Below are 25,179 nucleotides of genomic sequence, written 5' to 3'. Positions count from 1 at the left end.
TTGTTTTTTGTAGAAAGAAAACAGGCGGATTGTATTTGTATATAGACTACAATATAGTGAAAAAATGAAGCAATGAAAAAAAAAAACATGAGGGGGCTTCTGTTGTGGGATTTGCTAGGAAAGTCGACAAGAAATTGGAATATGCATAGCCTCCATAGCCCAAAATAATTCCATTTCCCATCTCTCTGTTTAAAAATTGAGCTCGTAACCTACTCATTAAAAATATTGTCTTGTCATATGTAGAACCCTGCCAACGGGCTACAACATTCCAGAATTTCAATGATGGTGTAGGCTATATATTGCCTGTATATTCACAGAACAGAAACCTTTTCTATTTCGATAAAGTTCGGCATCATTTCAACCAGATGATTGGATGGGGATGTGAGCAGTCTTGGAAATCCTGACATGGCTCAAAATTCTCTCTGGATTTCAAACCGTTCCCTGTCTAAGTTTGGGGACTTTACGAGATCCTACGATAACAAAGCATTTTCATACGAAATATTCCTTACTCGGCAAATAGTTGATTTGTGGACCCCAACAAGATAACCCAAGACTGTCTGAAAAATTCCAACAGCATAAAATGTCAGCGTTATTAGAACTTGGTTCATAGAAGAAAGTGCAAGATTTCGATTAGTCTGTCTGCATATATTTGTTTCAATTTTTGAAAGTAACAAAACACACGAATCCTTACTTAACCTAAATCTTTGCTCAAATTCTCTGTCATTATACATAAAAACAATTCATGTCTGTCACGGAAATGCTTTCTTAATATTTTTCTCATTCTAAAATTTCTTCATCAGAAGAATTCATTATGTCGAAAACAATATTATTACGCTATAACTATTTACTATATAAATTACAGTAATTGCACTATAAAGAGAATAACATAAATACTTGGTCAATGATCAGTCACTTAACCAGCAAAAATCTGTTGATCAAATCTGATGGAAGACTGATCTCCGATCAAATACTGATTGTTCTTTCAGCAACAGAAATAGAACTGATGGCCAGTCAAACCCTCCTTGATCGCCAATCATATTTTGATCGGTGTTTCTGCAAACGGGCCCCGTTTCAGAGTAAATCACAATCTTAAAAAGATAATTAATCAATAGTAAATTAATAAAACAAAGTTTCACATTCACTTCAAAATTAATACTTAATTCATAAACAATTAAACAGTTAAGAGTAATAAAGAGATATTACAAGCAATGATTTACGGTTACAAGTTACATACATGATTCAGAAACAATTACAATAATTGAAATATAACACAAGTAATGACTTACAACTAACGAATAACGAAATTCTTGAAGGGCAATATATAATGGTAGGGGCAATACAAAAGATTTAAAAACAAATGTAAACAGTACAGTAAAGGAATAGTAGAAAAAATGACTTACGATTATAAATTAAACACATTCTTTTTAAAGCAATAGGTAACAACAAAGAGATACTAATAACAATACACTAACTGTAGTTGCAGATTAAACACATTATTTTGGAAAAACAAGCACGCAAAGGATTAACAGCTATTTTCAGACATCATTCAAAGGGACCATGACTGTAATTCACATCTTCTTGACGTTATTTCGTATATTGTTTTGTGTTTCAATCTATTTCAATTTGTTATTTTTCACTGTAACAACAAAAATATGTTTCATAAAGCCTCAAGGCATTTCTCTAAACTTATTGTATCACGGTACTCTTTGTCAATGGCAACCTGTAATGGTTATAGGAAGAAATATATATAAGTAAAAATAAAATAGATATTAAACACATTATTTTAAAAGAAATAAATAGCTATATTAAGAGATGACTTGAAATGTACCAATTAAATGCATTATTTACTAACAACAATTGGCAATAAGGAAGGTATCACAAGAAATGGCTCAAAATTGGAAATTAAATACATAATTAAAAAAATAAAAAATAAATAAAATAAAACCCAATAATACAATAGTATGCGAAATTGAAGAATTACAGTTTCATAATAGTTGATTAGAACTAATACGATTTTTTTTCCCCCGGAATAATTTAACATTTTACACTTTCACGAATATTCTATTCAAGAAGGACATGAAATACTTATATGATTTGGAGTTGGTAAGTATATTGGTTAACGGTTTGGTAAATGTATAATTTAAAGTGTTCAGTAACAACTCAAACTCATATCTTTCACGGCAAAAGACTGGACAGTCATATAATACATGTTTGACATCTTGAGATTCCTCCCCACAATTGCAAGTTGCATCAATATGGAATCGATTTAAGTATTCCCTGAATTTCCCATGCCCAGTCAAAAACTGTATCAGCACGAAATTCGGCGTAATTACTTTATATTTATTCCGATCACAGTACAGCTGTTTCCCAGTGGTATTATGTAGGGACAATACTGAAATATATAGATTAAGAATGTCATATGCGTTATATGTCTCAGAGAAGTAAGTACGATTTATGATCTGAGAATCTGTTGCCGGTACTGCAGTAGACTGATATAATCTCCGACTAGTTATTAGGACTTGTGATCTGAGAAATTGTTCCTGAACTCTGTGTTCGATTCCCAGTGTAGGCAATGAGAAAGATTTATTTTTCTTTCGCTGAACTGAGTTTTTGTTCGTTGTATTTTCTATCCTATGACGCCACAGCGCTGGTTCATGATCACATGACCATGGAGGCTCACATTTCTTTAAAGTGAGTGACGATCAAATGAATCCTCTCAGGAACTGTATGTAAGTGGGATATAATTTGAGATTTTGCAGAGTAAGAATGGAAAAATGTTCTAGTTTCTTGTTTAAATACATAATCACATTCCTGAAACGTACCAGTTCTTAATGTTAGTGAAATGAAGAATATAAATAAATAAAAATGTAACTTGACAAACTCGAGATAAATGTGTGTTCAAAATGGAAGAATATACGTAAGAAACGAAATAATTTGAAAGCAGGTTGTCAGATATCTCAACTCATTATGTGATACATAGGCCTATTTACACAGGAAACATCTTTCGGAGTTAAAAAACCGAAATTTTTAATTGAAGAATAAATTATATTATTATTATTATTATTATTTTATAATCAGTTCTTGAGCGAAGTTCCATTTTTTTACAATAATTTGCATGTTTTTTTTTTTTTTTTTTTTTTTTTTTTTTTTTTTTTTTTTTTTTTTTTTTTTTTTTTACCGGACTGTATAGGTATTTCAAAGAGACGATAGAGAATTTAAAGAAGCAACTTTGACTTGAGGCTTTCCCGGCGTTTGATGTAGAATAACTCTTCTCGGGTTCTCAGCCAGGTGAGTTGGAGATTTGCTTCCAAGCTTACGACGGCTAGCTCTGCCATCTTCTTCAGGGAATTGAAGGGATGTGGGACCATGTCTAGCCGGTAATATATTCTTCTGATTGGCCCGCAGCGGGAAGCCCTACTGTTGCATATATACCGGCTAGACGTGGTCCCACACCAGCCCCCAAACCATCACAGTCCGTCTTCACACCAACACTTCCCAAACCCGAATTGTCTTATACGGATGCGGCTAAGACTATCACAACCAAGACAACCACTACAGACGATCCACAGACAGACAAAACAACCACGGAACAGCTGGTCGAGGGGGTTCTACGTTCTGCTATGCAGAAAATAGAATCCTACATTGACCGGCAACTAAACAGACTACAGGACGAAATAGTGACATTCACTATCTCCTTACTCACTACAGACACAAACCCCACGAAACGACACACGACACTTGCCACAGCCAACCAGGCAGCCAGACGGCTTCTACGGAAACGAATAGCCCACCACTTTGTTGGTAACAGGTTAAGAGTCTCCCTAGCGCCACTACAAAAACGTGACTAGAACAGAACTGACCAGAGCACTGGACTCTCCACCTCTCATTAACATCTGCGAGGCATGGTGCTAGCTTCACTTCATTCATTTCATTCACTATTCAACTGTTAGCGTTTACATGTTTCATATTACCATTTACAGGGGAAAATACACTACTGGTAGATGAGAGGGCAAACGGCTTTTAGCTGGGAACCTCGATCTAAGGTTAGGGAATTGCAAGTCGGGAACCAATGGAGGCATGGGATGCTTACCCTGCCTGTCATTTTAAACATCATTTCTTTCTTCGTCCCCCCTTTCATTCATTCATTCCCACACCAGCCATCTTCTCCTCGTCCCGTCCCGTGATCATTTTGATCACATTTCCGTCCCCCTCGCGTATGTGGTACCTAAGAGACTACGTCCATTTTCGGTTTTCCCCTTCAAAATGCCCTAGAGCTCCTTCAATGGAACAGCGTAACCCGGAGTGACACTAGTGGCCAACAGGCTTGGAGCTCACATATTTAGTTTCTTGCAGCCCCGAACCCCTTGCAAGGACGCGTTGCGTACCTTTTAAATTTGTCCTCCCAATTCACCTCTTTCAATTCAATTCAATTCAAGTCCCACATCACTACAATTCCCTGAAGAAGATGGCAGAGCTAGCCGTCGAAAGCTTGGAAGCTAATCTCCAACTCACCTGGCTGAGAACCCGAGAAGAGTTATTCAACTTTGTCCTAATTAGAACAGATCAAAATAATCTTATAAAATCATTTTAGTCTTAAGTTTGACAAAATTTTTACGGTGACAAAATTTACTTTGTCAGTTATCGTTGATATGGAAGATAAACTCGATTTTATTCAATTTTGATGAAGTGCTTCATGATGATCGGTTGGAAGGACTGCGTGATGAAATAGCAATAAATTTTGTTATATTTTGGAACAGTGTTTTGTTTCAGTCTTGAGAATATAGATCACAAGAATCATGTTGCATATACCGGGAATTTTGTGCATAAACAGATGTTATTTCACAATGAATAATAATATTGAAACACAACTGAAAATAGAACACAGATTGAATACATTTCAGTGTTACTATTTCGCACATCTAGACACAGCTATCGGCTGTCGAGCAAAGACCGTAAAACTTTCTTCAGTATAGCTGTAACTATAGTAGGCCTATAGTGTAATATACGAAAACAGTATGTTTTCAAATGTAAAATTTTTAGCATAATTTTGTCTTATACCCATTCAGTCATCCCTGCTGTGTTCTGTTTTGTTCCTCGTAACAGAGCAGCCATGTCAGAGACGCAGTCGGAGCAGTACACGACCCCTGAATTCGGCACGAGCTTGTCCCTGCCTGGAGGACGGACTTCACAGGGGCCGAGTCCTCTTGGAGACCACGACGCGGGCCGGAGGATGGACAGCAGGACCGTGCAGGTACAGGCTTCCCTGTTGTGCCGCAGCTTACCCTACTCTAAAATTAGCTGACTATAAGCAATCCTAAGAGATTTGTGCCAAAAATTGTTTTCAAAATTGTAGTGGAAAAAAAAAAAATTTAATCGTAGTCGATATTGAAATTCGTATGATATTCATTAAGGAGATTTTTATGTGTTGAAAATTTCCTATGAAAATATTTCAATGACGTATTATTAACTATTATCTTGATACAAGTGTCCTACTTAACAGTTACTCTCACGTTTTAATTTACGAGACTATATGCTATGCACTGAAGAATAGGAATAAGAACAGGGTATACTTTCGCAACAGAAAGCTGCTAAGTCTCCAGGCAGTCACGGTAATTGCAAGTCATAGGCTAGTTGTGTGAACAAAATAATATGCGACTAGAAGTTAAACGTTAAGTTGTACAATTTCTCAGGCAGAAAAGTACGGTATTTATAAAATGCAATTTATTCTTTTTTTTTATTATTCTTTTTAGCCTCATTTTTTATATTCCAGAGAATGGATTTTGCTTCTGCATTGGACTGACACCATACTTCAATCCTTTTGGTATTATATTTGCCTCTTTGTCTCATTATATGGTTCTTTTCAATATTAAACTTGGCTCTGATTGACTGGACGCTGTGACTTTTGGTGTTCCAAATAAGTACTTTAGTACGATTCTTGGCATCTCTCAGTGCAGTCCCTACCCGGAGATCCGAATTTTACACTAAGGGAATCCATGAACACCGATCAAAATACCCCTCATTTCTCGTGAAAAACAACAACTGAATAGACTACAGTGGACTATAGTGGACTTTATGTTGTCAGCAAACAGATGGATACATTAAGAAGATTGATAAAATGCAATAATCTCTTTCCGCAATAAACTATTGTCTTCAATGTATCACATATCAGTCTGAAGTTGAGAAAAGACGCATGCTGTATAGAGCACATATCAGAGGGCAAAAACACATCTTCCACTTTCTAAATTCTCTTCAAACTTCAGACTTCCATTTGCCAACCTGTGGTATGATGTGAAGCCCCCGAAGTCATCTGCGACGAGAATAATTGTTCTTTGTGTGGTGTTGTCTTGTATGTTTTGTAATTTGAATTCAGTAATTTTTTTGTTTCTTTCGAGTTAGTTTTCAGATTTTATATTCCTCTTTCCACTGAAATGTATGGCTTCATATCATTTTTACCAATGCACCGCCGTTTCTGCTTTATTCATGTGCCAAAAGCGAACACTTTATTTCTCATACTTCATGTAGACTTAAATTTGACATACGTTCATTCAATTGGTAGCTAAATTCTTTGTGATTCATAATAGTCAGGTAGGGTTTCCATATTTCCCGATGTTTGCGAGATTTCCCGAAATTTAGAGAATTCATGTAATCATTTCTTGCTTCCCAGATTACGATATTAATTTCCTGCTTTTTTCCCTCCAAGTTGAAAAATTTGTAAAAGTTACATTTCGGTAGTTTTAATTTTGTACTTTTAGGCCTGGCTTCTTCAACCTCTGTTAAATTATAACAGTGTGTTATTCCATTTTAACTGTAAACTCAACAATTGAAGCATTTATTCAACTACTGTTAGTACTAACAGGCTATTAAAACCCATGTTAATTTAACTGCTCAATTTCACGCAGTTAAATCATTTAACACTCTGTTAGCATAGAAGTATTCAATATGGCTGGTGCGTTAGATGCTGAACTTCTATATCTTGATTATTTAGAAAATGATATCCGTGAATACATAAACAAAGCGGATGATTTCAATGATTTGAAAGAACAGAAGTTCACACAAAGGTATAGGCTATTTTCTGCCAAACCTAACTTTTCGCTTTCAACGTAGGTCCGTTTGTTTGTTTATTCTCAATAATTGGTTTATACTGCGAAATTATTTCCAGCAGAAGGCTTCTCTCGAACGAAGAGAAATTAGGTCTCACGATTTATTTTTGTTCCAGTGTTTTCCATTTCACAACAGCAATACCAATATGGAATATGCCACTCCACGCTACTGTCATACAGACGATGGAAAGAAGCATAAATCTAACCTGAGAGAATAGAAAGATTTCTATCCTCTCCGAATCAAACAACGGAAACAAGCGAAAATCGCAATTGTCAGAGTTCAGAAAACAAAATTAAGCCTATACTTGGTTATAGGTTATGGTTAAAATCTAGAATCTCTGGTCCTAACAGAGAGTTAACAAACAGAATGTTAAAATGTAAAATGTAAAGTTGAAGGAACGCAATATTTTTATCAGCAATTTATACTTTTAATTTACAGTTAATTAACGCTATGTTGGGTGCATTTTAACAAAGGTTGAAGAAACCAGTCCTTAGTAACATTATGTAATTCATTGATTGTAATATTGTAAATCAGTTCTTTGGATTGTGCCAAGACCGAATTGATTGAGCTCTATGTTACATTGGCATTCAGAGATACCTGAGTCCTACTAATCGATACCGATCGATAATTCGTTCGTGTAAGTGTGGCTTCTTTAGTTATTACTTACATGAATTGATGGCGAAAATAATTATTGTCAGTGTTGTCAATCGTATATTAATTAATTTATTTATTTATTTATTTATTTATTTCGTCAATCTTTGTTCACGTCATGGTGGATTAGATGTATTCCAGTTCTTAATCCACCATCACTCTCTATACAAATATAACAAAAACTAATACATATTTGAATCTATAAGTATTCTCTGTTTACAATAATAATAATAATAATAATAATAATAATAATAATAATCAACTAATAAGATACATCTTTTATTTAAAATTCCTACTTTAGCTTTTTCATTTTTATGCTCAAACTCTTAAGAATTATTCTGTTAACTTCATTGAGAACTCTTCGTAGTTTCTTATCGTGTGACTACTCAACATTTATAATTCCATCTCTGTTAGAGCTTTGACTTTCTCTTCGCATCTAATTTTAACTCTAAACAGAAATTGTTCTAATTTATGCAGATTGCTGGCGTTTAGGTGACCGTTCATTTTTTATAAGCTATTATAGTATTTATTTGTAGAAATTTTTTATCCACCCAACTGTTTCTCAAATCATTCGTTGCCTGACACTTTAATGCAATATGCATTGCGTCTTCAGCTAGTCCACACAAAGGACATTTATCCTTCTCTACGTTCCCTCTCTTATTCTTGAGTCTCCAGATACCTAATCTCCACCATGCCATTTCCTTTCTCTCTTCCCTTGAATTTAGTCTAACATATTCTTCCTGTTTCCAAAACTGCTTCACGTCCCTATAGTATTTTAATGATCCTAGGTCTTTAATATTACTAAAATGTCTTGTCTCGAAATTTCGTTTGCCTTCTCTTTTACTATTCTTCCAATAGTTTTCGTGTTTATAGACCCTAGTTCTCTCCATAGCCAATTTAGACCTAATCTGTTTATTTCTCGTTCCAGCTCTTTCAGCCAATTCGATTTCCAATTAGTGGCTTTCATACAAACAATCGCATATAAATTTTAATATACCCAAATTATAGAATTCAATATTTCATCCCCCTCTCCTGATTGTAAAGCAACACTGGGTTTAGCTGCAAACCATTGATATTATCAATTGTGAGAATAATTTGTGCTTAATCGACATATCATTTTCTCCGCACTTATTTTAATCACGACAATAATGGTGTCACCTATGAGAACTGGCGGAACTATTTCAAAGTTTGCCAATTTGTCATATATATTTAGTTGAGACTTATCCCGTGGTTAGAAATTTCGCTTACACGATCATGAAGTCGTAGGTCAGATATCTTTGAACGTCAGTGTACACTGACGTTCAGAGATATCTGATACTTCTAGTCGATAGTGATTGATATAATTTGTTGGTGTAAGTGTGGCTTCTTTAGTTATAACTTTTATAAATAGGTGGCGATGATAAAAATCAGTATTGTCAATAGTACATAAATATACCTGCATTATAGAATTCAGTTTTTCATACCACTCTACTTATTGTCAAATAACATTGGGTTTAGCTGAAAACCGCTGATATTGTCAATTATGAGAATAATTTATGCTTAATCTACATAATCATTTTCCCTGACACTTTTTTAACTGTCCCAAAAATGGTGCCATCTATTGAGAACTAGCGGAACTCTTTCAAAGATTCCCATTTTTTTTATCTTTGGTTCTGACTTATCCCATGGTTTGGAAGTTAGCTTACACGATCATAAAATCGTAGGTCAGATATCTTTGAATGCCTGTTTACACTGACGTTCAAAGATACCTGACCCTTACTAATCGATAGCGATCGATAAATCGTTCGTGTAAGTGTGGCTTCTTTAGTTATTACTTCTATGAATAGATGGCAAAGAAAAGTTATTGTCGCCAATAGTACATGAATATACCGACATTATAAAATTTAACATTTCATCCCTCTATAATGATTGTAAAAAAACAGTAGATTTAGCGGGAAACTGCTGATACTGTCAATTATGAAAATAATTTATACTTTATCTACATTAACATTTTCCCAAACACTGGCGTTCAAATATATGTGACTTCCAGTTTTCTAATCGTGTAAGCGAACTTTGTAACCACAGAATAAGTCATAACCAGAGATAACAAATTAACAAACTTTGAAATAGTTCCGCTAGTTCTCAATAGATGACCCTATTATTGGGACAGATAAAAAAGTGTTTGCTGCTGAAATAAGTCGAGCGAGGTTCATAAGTGTCTCGTTTTTCCTCATCAGTTTAGTGGGCTGCATTGTATCCCTCTCAAATCTGATAGTTCGCTCTATGAACATTCCTTCATTCCTTGACAATGTCTGGTGGGATCATCCTGAGAAGTACAGTGTAATTCCTGATATACTCCCCATCCTTGTTGTTTTAGGATATCGGTGAGTGAAGTACTGACACTGTGTTGACGATTACTGCGCACTTTTTCTGTGGACCCTAATACGTGTCCCAAGGTTTCAGTCTCGTTGTATCTGGGCTGGCCGCAAGGGTCGTGTTAAAGGATCTCCCAGGAACAGACCGAACTGGAGACAAATTACAGGACATTTTCACAGCATTTGTATTCCGAAGATGAAAGATGGTGCTTACTGGTCATCCAGTCATTGATTTTTGGACATTCAGCATACACAGCAACTCTTTTACCTTCGTGTACCAAGTAACACCAGGCATGGAATGAATTGTTTCTCAGCATATCTCTTAATTTATGTTCGAGGTAGTTGCATTATCTGGGATGTTGCTATAAAATACAAAGTAATCGGTGTTTTAATTGTGTTGTTTAAATATTTAAGGAAGCGAAATTCTGATAATGAGGATCCTTCTACGAAAAAAAAAGTGCATACGTAAAGAGGTTGGAAGATTTGTATAATTTGTCCACGCTGAATAACCTCACTGAACCTCATTGTGTGCTGTGTGAAAAAGTGTTTAGTATTGGTGGTGTCAACGATGTTAAGAAACACAGTCTTTCTTTAAAACACGTGGTTAAGGAAAAGACCACCGAACATCGAGAAGATTAGTAATTGTTTTTTTTTCTGCAGCTTCGTCTCAAGTTAAACTTAAAATTGCAGCTGAACTTCTTATTGTTTACCATACCCAAGCCATTCTCTTAGAGCACAAAGGCTGCTATCCTCTACTACTATGAAAACCCTTCAGTTTGTGTCTCTCAACAATACAATAACTTCTTCCAGCGCTACTGTTAAAACCGCGGCATTTATTTCGACTCTGATAAGTACGAACTGGAATACGCAAGTTAGATATAGCCTATCTGTAGAAAAGTTTTCTCTATTATACCTTGTTAAACGTCTGAACAAATTCCTACCTACTAAACTCAAAGAAATCCCAGTCAGACCCTTATGGTGTCTCACTTTGACTACTGTGACTTCTTATATAGCGACCTAAGTGCTGAACTCAATATCCACCGATATGATCACATATCGGAATATTTTCTATGACTCTCCTGGCTCCTTTTGGAACACAGACATTTAGTACATACTCTTTGCCTGTTTTAATCCCACACTCAGACATTCTTGTCGTTCTGTGAGTCCCTTTGGTATTTACCAATGACTGTCTTAACCATGGATGGACAACTCGTGCTCACGAAGTGCTAAAAAGAGCCTTGAAAGAGAGAAAGACAGACGGAGCCAGCCGCAGCAGTTACAAGTTGTTTGTAGTTTCGCTGCAAAGCAGTTCACTGCCACGGTGCGCTCTGGCGGCTCATGCAGGTGATCGTGATATCTACTCCATGATTTGAATTACAGAATGACGTATGGTAAAATAAATATAGTAATTTTAGACAGACTGTTCCTGAACACACATAACAAAATTGTATTATTTCCTAGCTTAGTAAATTAGTTTAGTACTGGAAAAACAAACTGAATACAACCTTTTCAAGATACAACAAATATAGCTGCAACACTTATTTATTATTACACTATTTGTTAATAATTCATATTGTATGTCTTATTTGAAACATAGAATGCGAGGATTTACAAGTCTTTATACAATAAAGAGTATTCCTCTGTTCTCAGAAAGGTAATAAGGTGGGTGCTCCTGTTATGGCCATGTTCCTGATATGGCCACTTCCCTATTGTGAGTTAGTTAACCAAAAAATCTGCTAAATTGCAGCAGGATCCAGTGAAAAGGCATCCTGGTATGTTACTTGACCGTTTTCCATCCAATCAGGTTGAGCAATATGGCGTCAGTTGCCTGTTTTGCGGTTTTCATGTGACTTCTTATTTTTCTCTGGTAAGTCTCCTTTGTTTTATGCATGTTTTTCAAGGATTTGTTTCATGAAAACCATAGTACTCCATTCAGTTTTTAATGTTTTGTTGATTGGTGTTGTCGTTGATGGCGTATCTTTCACGAGTTGTTCATAATCAAACGATTTTCGTGAAAGCTTACTTGCTCCTGATATGGACATATCAAATGCACCATGGCCATATCAAGTTCATTTCACTTTTATTTTTTTCAACTGACAAATTTACATGCCTTATAGCTGGGATTAGGCTGCGCAAGAATTTTGTATTTTAAGAAAAACAACTTTTTTATGGAAAAACCTGTTTTGACTACACTTTTGAGTTATAAAAAAGATTATTGAGTGTTATGTTTATTCATTTTATACCAAAATTAACTTAATTTTAGCACATCTGCACTATCAAACTGAAAACAATCACGATTTGTAGAACATGGAACAAGGGTGGCCATATCATGTGCACATGTTCCTGATATGGTCACTAGGTAGACTTTTGGAATTTGGGACTTTTTGGACAATTAAAGCTATTGTTATGGGGAAAGGAAATTGTTTTAAGAAAGTCCATTAGACTGAGAACGAGTAAGAAAAATGTGGTTTACATTTTTTTCAAAATGGCGGCTAGAAAAATTTTCAAACCTTAACATGGTCATATCAGGGACACTTACCTTAGCTGTATTCGCAAACAATCATAAATTCAAGGAAGTGTTTTTTACATGTTACAGCAGCTGAAATAAACTTACTTCTGAGGTCTTTCTGTACATTGAGAGCTTTTACACTTCTTTCTTGTATTAAACTCTGCCTCAAGCACATGCAGTAGCAAAGAGTACATTTAGAAATTCTGACTTAGGCAGCATTCCGAACAGTTCGATTCCTGATTTCACTGGATTTTGACTGGCGTGCTGTCCTGTAGATTTATCAATTCATGCTATAAACTTTCAGGACTTTCTATCGGTGTAACTCAAAAGGATTTCAGAAAAATCTCGATTCCTTGTTAATTGTTACACTTTCTCCAAACTAACCACTAATTCTGCTGTAGGTCTTGAAGTAGGCTCTTATATTTCATAAGAAGTGATAAGAAAATCTAGTCAAAGAAAGTGAAGTTGTCTATGTTCTGCATGATACTGCCACATTTCAAATTTATCCATAAATGCTCTTAGCTAGTCGATCATATGTCGTGCAATTCTGTAACTCGCACGCACAACGATATTTGATATCAGTCTCACCTTGTTGATATCCTTTTTTACCTTTAGCTGTTCTAAAGTAGATCTGGACAATATTTTTTTACTAAAACCTTCACTGTGTTTATTTGTAACATAAAATGTCATGCGTAAGAAAGTGTAATAGAACATAATACAAGCTTTACCTCCCTTCTTAATAAAAAATCTTTTCTCTTTCGACTCATCACTAAAGGGAAATGATGTGGGGATTATATTGTTTTTCACTTAAAACGAGCCGCCACTTGCTGCAGACGCGAGCAAACTTGCGTCTTGCAAGAACTGCATACAGACACTACAGCTAGTACAGAGTCCGTTCTACCTGCACTGAGATTGTGTTGACACTTTGAGAGCACGAGTTGCAAACCCATGAGTCTTAACCCTCAGCGCGGTTCACTCATTGCGTTCTCTAATCCATGTTACTCGGTTCTCCCATGTTAAATTTTGGAATATTGTAAATCAGCCTTAAAAACTCTCCCAACCATGTAATCTAGTATTGTCATTCTCATTGTCAGCGCTTAGTGCATAAATCCGGGCTCTAGTAATAACATTGTAGGTATGCGTCTTTTATGACTTCGCCAACTACCTCGCCTACCGTTTCCAGTTTATGTGTATTTCCGTCCAATATTTATTTGTATACGATGATAGTTTCAAATCGAATTTCCTTCTGAGAATCGCGCATTCCATTTCAGTTTTCGCCGCCGGCACTATCGATTGTATGCGACGTCATACTAATCTAAGCTGTCAGTATTTCTGCACACACGGTTTAAGGATTGTCGTCGTCGCTTGAAGGTTTTTCACGATAACAAGCCAAGATCAATGTTTTCCATCATATTTTATGACTCTGAGAAATGTTTTGACTCCTACGTGAATTCTGAAAATGTATACATACGTGAAAATATCGAAGTAGAATATTTTGCACCTCTTAACATTGTAGACGATATGAAGACTGATGCGAGTTGTGATGTGTCGGTGTTGCAGGTTCGAATGAACGACGACGTGGCCATCCGCCACGTGGAGCGTATCGATGCTCCTCTGATCTGCACCCATCGCAGATTTGACGAAGAGAGCAGCGGGGAAGAGCGCATGCGCCGACGGAGACGACGGAGACGCAGGGAGCATCGCAGGACCGACTATGTCGACGACGAGGACAGCGAAATAGTTGAGGAGGACTCGCGAAGACGCCGAAGGGGCAGCAGAAGAAGAGAAGAGTTCAGCGACAGTGCGGACAGCGAGTTGCGCAAGAGGAGAAGAAAGCGGAGGGAAGCGAAGTACAGCGACGAGACGGACAGCGGCAGCGACAGGGCGCGCAGGAGGGCGCGGGGCGGCAGGAGGGCGTCCAGCGACCAGAGCGAGGACGACGACGAGAACGACTCGAACTGGGTGCGCAACAAGAAGCGGCGCAGCGACAAGCAGCGCTCGAAGAGGAGGTCCAAGAGGAAAGAGGAGTCGGAGGAAGAGGACAGCGGCGTGGAGTACGTGAGAGTGAAGAGGACGACGATCAAGAGCAAGAAGACCAAGAGGAAAACCGTGACGGACGAGGAGCAAGTGGACGAGTCTGAGGAAGCCAGCGAAGTGGAAGAGGACGCCAAGCAGGAGGTTGTAACGAAGACGGCCAAGACGAGGATCAGGAGGGACGACAAGAGCAAAGCCAAGGACGACTTGCAAAAGGAAGGGAAAGAGGAGCCAGTTAGGGGAACAAAAAATGAAGTTTCAGGACGGAAGGACACTCGGCAGAAACAAGAGAGTGCAGGAAATAAGAAAACAGAAGAGCAACGAAAATTTCCAGATAAAGGCAAAGGCAGATCTAGCAAGAAAATGGTCACGAAAGAACGTTCGACAATAAGAAAGACGGCCGAAGAAACGAAAAGGAACGAGGGCACGACAAAGACTACAAGTAAGAAAGTGGTAAGAAAAGGTGTTAAAAAAGTAGAAACTGGAGGTGAAGCTCAAGTCGTGGATAAGATAGTGAATGAGGAAGTGACGATAGAGACTGCCCATACAGAAAGAGAAACGTCCATAGACTCGCAGGAGCCCGCAACCCAGACAGTGGTAACGGCAATGGTGCATCAGCAGGAGGACAGAAATGCAGAACTGGGGACCGAAAGTGCGGAGAAATCTGGAGACAGAACGGCTGAGGAGACCAGTGAGCAACTGGACGTGGAATCCAAAGACACGGAAGAGGAGCAGAAAACGTCCGTCGAGGAAGAGAGGGCTGAGGATGTTGTAACTGCAGAGAGCGCCAGAACTGGTGGTGAAGAGAGTGGGGAGTCGAAAGGAAAAGAGGATGAATCAGAAACAGGGGAAGAACGAACAAACGAACAAATAGAAACAGAAGCGATACAAGAAAGTGACGATAGTAAGCCAAAGGAAGAATGTGACACTGCCGAGATCGCCGAAACTAAAGAAGAAAGTAATGATGTTGGAAAAGGCGAGGAAGATGAATGTGACGCAACGCTTGAAGAGCAGAAACAAACTGCAGAGGAGGAAGAAGACAAATCCGAAGAAAGCAAAGAGACGGGGAACGAGGCAGCGGAAGTGGTGTGTGATAAAGAAGAGGCAGAGGAAGTGGTATGTGATAAAGAAGAGGAACAGGAAGTGGTATGTGATAAGGAAGAGGCAGAAGAAGTGGTATGTGATAAAGAAGAGGCAGCGGAAGTGGTGGATGATAAAGAAGAAATAGAAAAAGAAGAAAGAACAGAAACTGAAACAAATGAAGAAGGAGAATCGAGAGAAGAAAATAACGAAGATGTCGAGAAATACGTTGAAATAAGCGAAGGAGAGAAGGTTCAAGAACAGGAAATGGAGGAAACCCACGAAGCAGAAAGGAAAAGTGAGCATGGCGATGAAAAAGGAGAAGAAGAGGACGAAACTAATGTAGCAGAATGTAAAGAAAAGGCAGAAGAAGAAAGCGAATTAAATAATGAGAAAGAAAGTGACAAGGAAGAGAAAGAGGCAGACGAAGGGAATGACGCCGAGTTGGAAGACAAGGCAGACGACAAGAGCGACGTCGAGTTAACGATGTCCTCCCCCGTGGAGAAGGAGGCCAACGGAGAGTCTGGAGCGTCGACGGCCCGCAGTCGCAACGGCGGCGACTCGTCAGTACTGCTGGACTCTGGGTTCGAGCCCTCGCCCCGGCGCGACAAGGAGAAGCAGCAGACGCGCAGCGCGAGGGGCAGGGGGCGCGCGCGGGTGAGCCGGCCGTGCCGCACAGATGACGAGCAGCCCGTCACCACCGTGTCCGTGACGCAGGCGGTGCAGCGGAGCATGCGCAAGTGAGTCCTGCTGTACATCAAGAATGAATAGGTTCGTTCCAACAAGCGGTTCATGGATCAGTTCATGTACGGTTCCTGTACCATCTTATGCGCATGCGCTAGTTGAGCATCTGCTATGGGATTGAAACTGGACTGGACGCTGTTGGAACGCTTTCGCGGATCGTTATGTACTAAATCCAGAGATGCTATAACTGTGATCATCTTTGCTAAGAACGGGATGCTTAATTATTTTACCGTTTCGCAGCTAATTCTAATTGCAGAAAATAGAATTTCGATCATTTTCAATAAAAAGATGACAAAAAATATGGAAGGCAAGAATTCCGATTATTCAACGTCGTGTACTAAGGGACTCTCATCTAAAAATAGTTCTTTTTTTTATTATTAATGTATGTTCCTTATTTATTATACTTTTAATCAAAGCTGCATGTTGAAATTGTAATTAACTGTTTCAATACCCAAATAATTCCCATTCCCTTTCTTTTTGGCGAAAATTTAAATTAAATCTCTAGTTTTATTATTCGTCTGTACTGTCACTTTTCATCTTTAACCTCAATGATGTGAACAGTCGATCATGTCTTTCTTCAGTATCCAGGAGACGTTGGTGAGCTTATGCTCATGCGCGTCTTGCGTACTCTTCCGTACATGCCTCAATCCACGGACTATTTTTGACCGTTCCGAACCCGTGTCAAAAGCTTGTTGGAACGCCCGACTGCAGTACATGTTTCCGGTTCAGGACTGGTTCGGATTGTGTTGGAACGCTTTTTCTGTACTGCGCATGCTCACGATGGTTACGGACGGTTTCTGACTGTTGTTGGAACGAACCTAATGAATTAGAGGGGAAATGGGAGGTGAAACTTTAAAGGTACGTGAAAACACATCCTTGCAAGGGAGTTGGGGCTGTGAAAAATTGAATATGTGAGCTCCAAGCCTCTTTGCCACTTGTCTCACTTCGGATTTCGTCGCTCCAGTGAAGGAGCGCTAGAAAATTTCGAGGGGGAAAGCCGAAAATGGACGTAACTGATTAGCTACAACATATGGGGGGAGGGGGAGGAGTACAGCGAGCTGACCCAGAGGAGTTAGAAACGCGATGGTACCAACTATAGTCGCGACGCTGTTATTCCCGGCGTGACTCCTCCTCTTTGCTTACGTCTTAGGAAGTGAAGGCTCTATAAAGTCTAGGTAGGTAGTATCGTTCGCCATTTTTGTTCTTTCGTTGCCGAGCTACCATACGAGGAATCTATTTGCCACACCGTTAAACATTATCATGTCATAGCTCCTATGATAATAAATCAAACGCACTGTAATTCAGCAAATAATTGAGCGGCAAATAACGTCTTCGTGTACTTTCCGCTAACGCCAACGAAAGAGCCAAAATGGCGGGCGATTATATTAATATTTATCGAGCCTTAAGAAATGAATAACGTCTTCCTCAGCGAATCACAAGACGCACACGTTTAAATGTAGCCGACCTGCAACGCGATTGGCTGCCGGAAATGAGAGCGACGGTACTATAGGAGAAGAAGTGGTAGAAGTCTTAGGCACGAAACGTTAATAGCCAATTGTCTCTTTGATGAATTTTCTGACATCAGGAGTCCAGCCAATTGGCTCTTTGATGACTCCATTGATCTGTAGAAGGGGACGATTAAATTCTCTTAAGCCCAAGTTCGATGTGAATAATCATTAATTTTGAGCCGTCACCAATGTCTGCGGAAGTGAATGCAGGACGTGCTGATAGATTTCCAACAATTTCATTAAGTTTAAAGAATGTTTGTTGTAGTGATAATTATTTTGACGCGCAAAATTACCTCATGACAAGAAACATGAAACGTACAGGAGAAAAACAATTAAAGTCACAATTCTCATAAGGGTGATTGTTGTTGTTTAGTCAACTGTTCGAAGACAGGTCTGGACCTCAAAAGTGACACCATCAAGGCATCACTTATGAGGCAACTAGGCCAGGATATAATGGGTTAGGGTGGATAAGGGTGATATCATCTAATTCAGTATATTACTGCTAACTTTAGTGTTTTCCTTATCAAAACTGGTAAAGGAGAAATTATCACCATGGATACAGTCATCCTCTCCTACTCTTTTATTAGGAATAGCAATATATTTTTCGGTAACATATTGAATTACAAGATGACAACACTCTTATGTTTTTATAGGAACATAGGACATAGCGTAAACTTAATATTTATCCATTTCTTTACTTTCCGGTTCAAAATATGTGTACTGTCTCCATGCATATTTGCATGTTTTGGCCTTTTTGGGGATAAAAACATGCGTAATCCATATTTTTAGCTTAATCATGCATACAATATTATATTATATTCAGTTTAAATGCATGTTTTAATGATTTTGAGTGATACTTCAGTTTTCGATTTTTATCTCCCTTATTTTATATATATTTTTTTTTTTGATGTACCGAAGTACATATGATATTTCCATGCAGATATTCTGCGTCATCACATGATGAAAGAGTGATGGAACGGAGAAAAATTCTCTCCGGCGCCGGGATTTGAACCCGGGTTTTCAGCTCTACGTGCTGATGCTTTATCCACTAAGCCACGCCGGATACAATCCCGACGCCGTTTAGAATCGTCTCAGATTAAGCTCCATCTCTGGGGTTCCCTCTGGTGGCCGCCCTCTGCACTACGTCATAGATGTCTATGAACGCAGGACCGAAGTCCATACATGTGTTGAGGTGCACTCAGATGAGTGACTGATTGGCCGGGATCCGACGGTATGGGCGCCGTCTTAAATCACAAAGTGATTTATTACGCATATCATATATATATTTTTTTTTTTGATGTACCGAAGTACATATGATATTTCCATGCAGATATTCTGCGTCATCACATGATGAAAGAGTGATGGAACGGAGAAAAATTCTCTCCGGCGCCGGGATTTGAACCCGGGTTTTCAGCTCTACGTGCTGATGCTTTATCCACTAAGCCACGCCGGATACGATCCCGACGCCGTTTAGAATCGTCTCAGATTAAGCTCCATCTCTGGGGTTCCCTCTGGTGGCCGCCCTCTGCACTACGTCATAGATGTCTATGAACGCAGGACCGAAGTCCATACATGTGTTGAGGTGCACTCAGATGAGTGACTGGCCGGGATCCGACGGTATGGGCGCCGTCTTAAATCACAAAGTGATTTATTACGCATATCATATATATATTTTTTTTTTTTGATGTACCGAAGTACATATGATATTTCCATGCAGATATTCTGCGTCATCACATGATGAAAGAGTGATGGAACGGAGAAAAATTCTCGCCGGAGAGAATTTTTCTCCGTTCCATCACTCTTTCATCATGTGATGACGCAGAATATCTGCATGGAAATATCATATGTACTTCGGTACATCAAAAAAAAAAATATATGATATGCGTAATAAATCACTTTGTGATTTAAGACGGCGCCCATACCGTCGGATCCCAGCCAATCAGTCACTCATCTGAGTGCACCTCAACACATGTATGGACTTCGGTCCTGCGTTCATAGACATCTATGACGTAGTGCAGAGGGCGGCCACCAGAGGGAACCCCAGAGATGGAGCTTAATCTGAGACGATTCTAAACGGCGTCGGGATTGTATCCGGCGTGGCTTAGTGGATAAAGCATCAGCACGTAGAGCTGAAAACCCGGGTTCAAATCCCGGCGCCGGAGAGAATTTTTCTCCGTTCCATCACTCTTTCATCATGTGATGACGCAGAATATCTGCATGGAAATATCATATGTACTTCGGTACATCAAAAAAAATATATATGATATGCGTAATAAATCACTTTGTGATTTAAGACGGCGCCCATACCGTCGGATCCCGGCCAATCAGTCACTCATCTGAGTGCACCTCAACACATGTATGGACTTCGGTCCTGCGTTCATAGACATCTATGACGTAGTGCAGAGGGCGGCCACCAGAGGGAACCCCAGAGATGGAGCTTAATCTGAGACGATTCTAAACGGCGTCGGGATTGTATCCGGCGTGGCTTAGTGGATAAAGCATCAGCACGTAGAGCTGAAAACCCGGGTTCAAATCCCGGCGCCGGAGAGAATTTTTCTCCGTTCCATCACTCTTTCATCATGTGATGACGCAGAATATCTGCATGGAAATATCATATGTACTTCGGTACATCAAAAAAAAATATATATATATATATATATATATATATATATGATATGCGTAATAAATCACTTTGTGATTTAAGACGGCGCCCATACCGTCGGATCCCGGCCAATCAGTCACTCATCTGAGTGCACCTCAACACATGTATGGACTTCGGTCCTGCGTTCATAGACATCTATGACGTAGTGCAGAGGGCGGCCACCAGAGGGAACCCCAGAGATGGAGCTTAATCTGAGACGATTCTAAACGGCGTCGGGATTGTATCCGGCGTGGCTTAGTGGATAAAGCATCAGCACGTAGAGCTGAAAACCCGGGTTCAAATCCCGGCGCCGGAGAGAATTTTTCTCCGTTCCATCACTCTTTCATCATGTGATGACGCAGAATATCTGCATGGAAATATCATATGTACTTCGGTACATCAAAAAAAAAATATATATGATATGCGTAATAAATCACTTTGTGATTTAAGACGGCGCCCATACCGTCGGATCCCGGCCAATCAGTCACTCATCTGAGTGCACCTCAACACATGTATGGACTTCGGTCCTGCGTTCATAGACATCTATGACGTAGTGCAGAGGGCGGCCACCAGAGGGAACCCCAGAGATGGAGCTTAATCTGAGACGATTCTAAACGGCGTCGGGATTGTATCCGGCGTGGCTTAGTGGATAAAGCATCAGCACGTAGAGCTGAAAACCCGGGTTCAAATCCCGGCGCCGGAGAGAATTTTTCTCCGTTCCATCACTCTCCCTTATTTTAGCTTCACGAATCAGAATTGACGAAGGAAAAGAAACGAACTAAATAACAGAAAAATGAAATAAAACGTTAAGATTTTCACAATCAGATGTTTCATTGGACTGAAGTTCACATTTACAACACTTTACAGATAACCCTCTATAGATTGCGTGTCATAAATGGATTTATTACGTAGGATATTTTGAGAATAATAGGAAATATAGATGGTTCAAGGAGACTGCCGACAAATAATTTAGATTAAAAGCAACCTCTTTCAGGAAGGTTGTAAATACTCTCTCTCTCTCCCTTTTCCAGTATTAGCAGCAATTTGGATTCTTCTTAAATTGGAAGATTCGCTGAACTGTCTTTGTAGTGTGTGAACCTCGTAAGTGGTTAATGTGTTTGTTTATTCTGTTTGTGTATGTTAATGTGCTTCTAATATGCCTCCAATTAAAGTTTCCAAAAGTGTACTTTTTACACAGTGAATTAAAGGAAAGGATTTTGTTGGATCATTTGAGGACATCGTATTCTGCGATTGTTGCAATAAAGAGGTAGCTAAGCACTGCTTATCTGTTTCCGAATATTTTCTATGACAATTGTTGTTTGTAAAACATTACAAAACTTGAATAATTTCGAGGAAAAATTGTTCCGCGGCCAGGTATCGAACCCGGGACCTTTGGTTAAACGTACCAACGCTCTACCAACTGAGCTACTCGGGAACTCTACCAGACTGGAAAATGCCTGTTATTATTCGGTTGAGAAGCTTTTGTTATCCAGTCTGCTTTAAAAAATAAAACTGAAATTTAGAATTTATGAAACAGTTATTTTACCGGTTTCTGTATGGCTGTAAAACTTGGACTCACTTTGAGAAAGGAAGAGAGGATAAGGGTGTTGGAGAATAAGGTGGTTAGAAAAATATCTGGGGCTAAGAGAAATTAAGTTACAGGAGAACGGAGAAAGTTACACCACACAGAACTGCACGCATTGTATTCTTCACCTGACATAATTAGGAACAAATCCAGACGTTTGAGATGGGCAGGGCATGTAGCACGTATGGGTGAATCCAGAAATGCATATAGAATGTTAGTTAAAAGATCTGAGGGAAAAAGACTTTTGGGGAGGCCAAGACGTAGATGGGAGGATAACATTAAAATGTATTCGAGAGAGGTGGGATATAATGCTAGAGACTGGATTAATCTTGTTCAGAATAGGGACCGATTGCGGGCTTATGTTAGGGCAGCAATGAACCTCCGGATTGTCCAAAAGCCATTTGTAAATACATAAGTGCAGTCATTGTTCAATCAAAGTGTGTGAATGGAAAATGAGTTAAATCCAATCCTCGGCAAAAAATACAAGCACCTTGCACGAAAGAACATTTAGCAATACTTCATAATATATTTCCAGAGTACTCTTTATCATAATGATGTCCTGCTCCTTTAAGAAATGCAGAAAAAAATAACAAACTCATCATGTCAGTCTTGCATATCCCGGTATAATCGGTACAGATGTTTTGTGATTATGTTCAAACATAAATTTCTTTGCTTTTATTTATTATTTATTTATTTATTTATTTATTTATTTAACCTGGTAGAGAGAAGGCCATCAGGCCTTCTCTTCCCCTCTACCAGGGGATTACAACTACAATATTAAGAATACAATTACAATTATAATTACGATTAATATTAAATTTACAAATACAATTAAAATCAAAGTACTAAAAGATTAACTGATTAATAAAAGCTAGACAGTTTATTGTAAAAGTTAAGAAGAGAAAAGCATTTCTTTTAATGATTAAGTAAAAATTAAACCTACTCTACGCAGTAAGAAAATGCTTAATAAGTTTGCTTTTGAACGCTACTAAATTCCGACAGTCTCTGATGTCACTGGGTAGGGTATGTAGGAAATGTTAAACCATTATGATAAACAGGACTATCGCTTGAAAACTTACCATGAGTAAAGAAATTATGCATGACATAAAAACTGATCGTTATCATGTATGTAATGTTCTTAATTTAAAACCCATTAGTGCTCAGATATAACTTACTTGATTTATGCATCGTTAATGCAATGGGAAAAATACTAAAAAAAAATTCTATAGACATCAGAAGATGCTAAAATTTAATGCAAACTTTAGTTGTCATTAAGCACTATAGAGATTATTTTTAATGAAATACGAAACACGTTTAATCCAATCACTACATCACCACCTGACCTAGGCCAGTGCTGGGTAACAATGTATGTGATCCGCAGTGGAGCTCAGCATGTATCACACTAACACAGACTCATTTGGTTTAACTGTGACCCACAATTTGGAACAAAAACCTATTGGCTTTTCTCTTATGAAGTGTTTTGCATGGTGTCTTCTATATTATGTAACAGTGGTCTCATTAGTGGATAGTGCATCTTCAGGAGGCGTTTGAAGAAATAATTTGTGTAATCAAGAAAGGTTCTAAGTTTGTAAAATGAATCATAATTTAATTTTGTATTATTATTGAGACGAATAGAATGTTATGTTCAATGTTTCAGCAGTTTGGACATTTTCCATTACTAATTGTCAAAAAGTCCAAACAGTCAACCATTGAGCAATTCGCCGTAGCTCTCTCCCCCTTTATTCAGATCAAGAATGTAATATATCTTCAAATCTTCGCCTCCGTCTTGCCTCCGATAAAATCTTTACATTATAGTCGGATTTTTCCTCCTGAAGGTGTTGATTCCACAATTTCCTAAATTTGTTCAATGTATGAATATTAGGTCAGTTTCTGTCAGATACGTTTCCAATTCACGTGGGCTAAAGCAAGGAGATGCACTATCACCTTTACTTTTTAACTTTGCTCTAGAGTATGACATTAAGAAAATCCAGGATAACAGAGAGGGTTTGGAATTGAACGGGTTATATCAGCTGCTTGTCTATGCGGATGACGTGAATATATTAGGAGAAAATCCACAAACGATTAGGGAAAACACGGGAATTTTACTGGAAGGAAGTAAAGGGATAGGTTTGGAAGTAAATCCCGAAAAAACTAAGTATATGATTATGTCTCGTGACGAGAATATTGTACGAAATGAAAATATAAAAATTGGAAATTTATCTTTTAAAGAGGTGCAGAAGTTCAAATATCTGGGAGCAACAGTAAAAATATAAATGATACTCGGGAGGAAATTAAACACAGAATAAATATGGGAAATACCTGTTATTATTCGGTTGAGAAGCTTTTATCATCCAGTCTGCTGTCGAAAAATCTGAAAGTTAGAATTTATAAAACAGTTATATTACCGGTTGTTCTGTATGGTTGTGAAACTTGGACTCTCACTTTGAGAGAGGAAGAGAGATTAAGGGTGTTTGAGAATAATGTGCTTAGGGAAAATATTTGGGACTAAGAGGGATGAAGTTACAGGAGAATGGAGAAAGTTACACAACACAGAACTGCACGCATTGTATTCTTCACCTGACATAATTAGGAACATTAAGTCCAGACGTTTGAGATGGGCAGGACATGTAGCACGTATGGGGGAATCCAGAAATGCATATAGAGTGTTAGTTGGGAGGCCGGAGGGAAAAAGACGGTGGGATATGATGATAGAGAATGGATTAATCTTGCTCAGGATAGGGACCAATGGCGGGCTTATGTGAGGGCGGCAATGAACCTCCGGGTTCCTTAGAAGCCAGTAAGTAGTAGTAGTAGTAGTAGTAGTAGTAGTAGTAGTAGTAGTAGTAGTATGAATATTATATATATCTTCTGATTCCTCATATTCAATAATAGTCTTTGCTGTCAATATTTTTCGAGGAAGACGTCCGACTTCACTGTCTGAAAAATCGAAATATTGAACTGTGGCGGCATCT

General features: G+C 38.5%; 1 protein-coding gene across 3 annotated transcripts in view; it reads left to right on the top strand.

The window, feature by feature from the left end:
• LOC138715467 (uncharacterized) overlaps nt 1-25,179 on the top strand; it is a 534,187-nt gene that overhangs the window by 456,669 nt on the left and 52,339 nt on the right. For all 3 annotated transcript variants that reach the window (XM_069848402.1, XM_069848401.1, XM_069848400.1), the window contains exons 9-10: nt 5,104-5,251; nt 14,176-16,469. In XM_069848402.1, coding sequence (XP_069704503.1) covers nt 5,104-5,251; nt 14,176-16,469 — 2,442 coding nt within the window. The remainder of the gene's footprint in view (nt 1-5,103; nt 5,252-14,175; nt 16,470-25,179) is intronic.

The sequence above is a fragment of the Periplaneta americana genome, chromosome 15 (genome assembly GCF_040183065.1).
Source record: "Periplaneta americana isolate PAMFEO1 chromosome 15, P.americana_PAMFEO1_priV1, whole genome shotgun sequence".
Lineage (NCBI taxonomy): Eukaryota > Metazoa > Arthropoda > Insecta > Blattodea > Blattidae > Periplaneta > Periplaneta americana.
Note: the sequence above shows the minus strand (reverse complement) of the source record. Positions and strands in the feature narration are given on the sequence as shown.